At 49.8% G+C, this 1,610-nt stretch overlaps 1 protein-coding gene across 1 annotated transcript in view; it reads right to left on the bottom strand.

Annotated features, from left to right (window-relative positions):
* The window catches only part of POLR3C (RNA polymerase III subunit C), a 13,399-nt gene extending 11,795 nt beyond the window's left edge, over positions 1–1,604 (bottom strand). Inside the window, 2 exon segments of the mRNA XM_031064840.1 lie at positions 79–334; positions 1,284–1,604. Of these exon segments, the coding sequence (XP_030920700.1) occupies positions 79–334; positions 1,284–1,430 (403 nt within the window). The 5' untranslated portion in view covers positions 1,431–1,604.
* Positions 1,605–1,610: the final 6 nt, after the last annotated feature.

Here is a 1,610-nt window from a genome sequence, read left to right as displayed (position 1 = left end):
ATGGACCACCAAGAGCTCCCTCTGATCCCATTCATCATTCACCACTCCCAAATCCCATTTTTCTGAGTTCCTTCCCACCTTCCGTGGTCTCGGTGAGGCGATCGGCCACCCTGGCCACGGCGGAGCTCATGGGCAGCTGCCCGTGGAGCAGCAGCTCCTCCCCCAGCAGCTCCCCCCGGTCGCCCTAGAGCGCCTTGGCCGTGTAGATGTAGCGCGGGTAGCGCAGGATGCGCAGGACGCGCTCGCGCCGCGCCTCGTACTCCACGCAGCCCCTCGGCGCCGCCTCGAAGCGCGCCAGGTGGTGCTGGATCAGCACGCACAGCGCCTTCTTCACCTGCGGGGGATGCAGCTCTTAGTGGGAATCATTTAAAAACAATAATAATAATAATAATAAAATGATAAAATCAACTGGGCGCTTTTGGTGGGAATTATCCCGGGTCCGTTAATGGGAATAATGGGAATTACCCTGTGCCTGTTAATGGGAATAATGGGAATTATTCTGTCCCTTTTAATGGGAATAATGGGAATTACCCCATTGCTTTTAATGGGAATTATCCCACGTCTGTTAATGGGAATAATGGGAATTACCCCAGCTCTTTTAATGGGAATAATGGGAATTATTCTGTCCCTTTTAATGGGAATAATGGGAATTACCCCATTGCTTTTAGTGGGAATTATCCCATATCTGTTAATGGGAATAATAGGAATTACCCCGTGATTTTTAATGGGAATAATGAGAATAAACCCATCCCATTTTAATGGGAATAAACCCATCTCTTTTAATGGGAATAATGGGAATAAACCCGTCCCTGTTAATGGGAATAATGGGAATTACCCCATTCCTTTTATTGGGAATTATCCTGTGTCTGTTAATGGGAATTACCCTGTGCCTGTTAATGGGAACAATGGGAATTATTCTGTCCCTTTCAATGGGAATTACCCCGTGCTTTTTAATGGGAATAATGAGAATAAACCCATCCCATTTTAATGGGAATAAACCCATCTCTGTTAATGGGAATAATGGGAATTACCCCATTCCTTTTAGTGGGAATAATGGGAATTATTCTGTCCCTTTCAATGGGAATTACGCCGTGCCTTTTAATAGGAATAGCCCTGTCCTTTTTAATGGGAATAAACCCATAACAATTTCAAGCCATTTTTAAATTCATATTAATTTCAAATCATTTCATATTAATTTCGTATAATTTCCTGTTCGTTCCCAGCAACACGAGATCATTTCCATATTCCAACCGCCTCCCGCAGGTTTCCCTCGCAGCCCGTACCTGATCCGGGAGCAGCCCCGTGTCCCCCACCAGCAGCCGCAGCGGCCGCGGGCCCGTCCGGAGCAGGGAATTGCCGACTTTTTCCACGATTTCCCCGAAATGCTCCCTCAGCAGGAGGGAGCAGAGCCGGAGCTCGGCCTGGGTCATCCCGGCGGCTCCGGAATCGCGGGAACGGAGCGGGAGGAAGGGAAGAAGGAACAGCTGGATGGATGGATGGATGGATGGAGAGGGGACAGAGGCTGACCCTGCTGCAGATCCCCTCCCGGGGGAGGATCAGCGCTGTCCCAGCGGCCCCCGTGTCCCCCCAGCTGGGATTTTCCCCGTCCC

The sequence above is a fragment of the Geospiza fortis genome, unplaced genomic scaffold (assembly GCF_000277835.1).
Source record: "Geospiza fortis unplaced genomic scaffold, GeoFor_1.0 scaffold375, whole genome shotgun sequence".
NCBI lineage: Eukaryota > Metazoa > Chordata > Aves > Passeriformes > Thraupidae > Geospiza > Geospiza fortis.
This window is presented reverse-complemented; position numbering and strand designations above follow the sequence as displayed.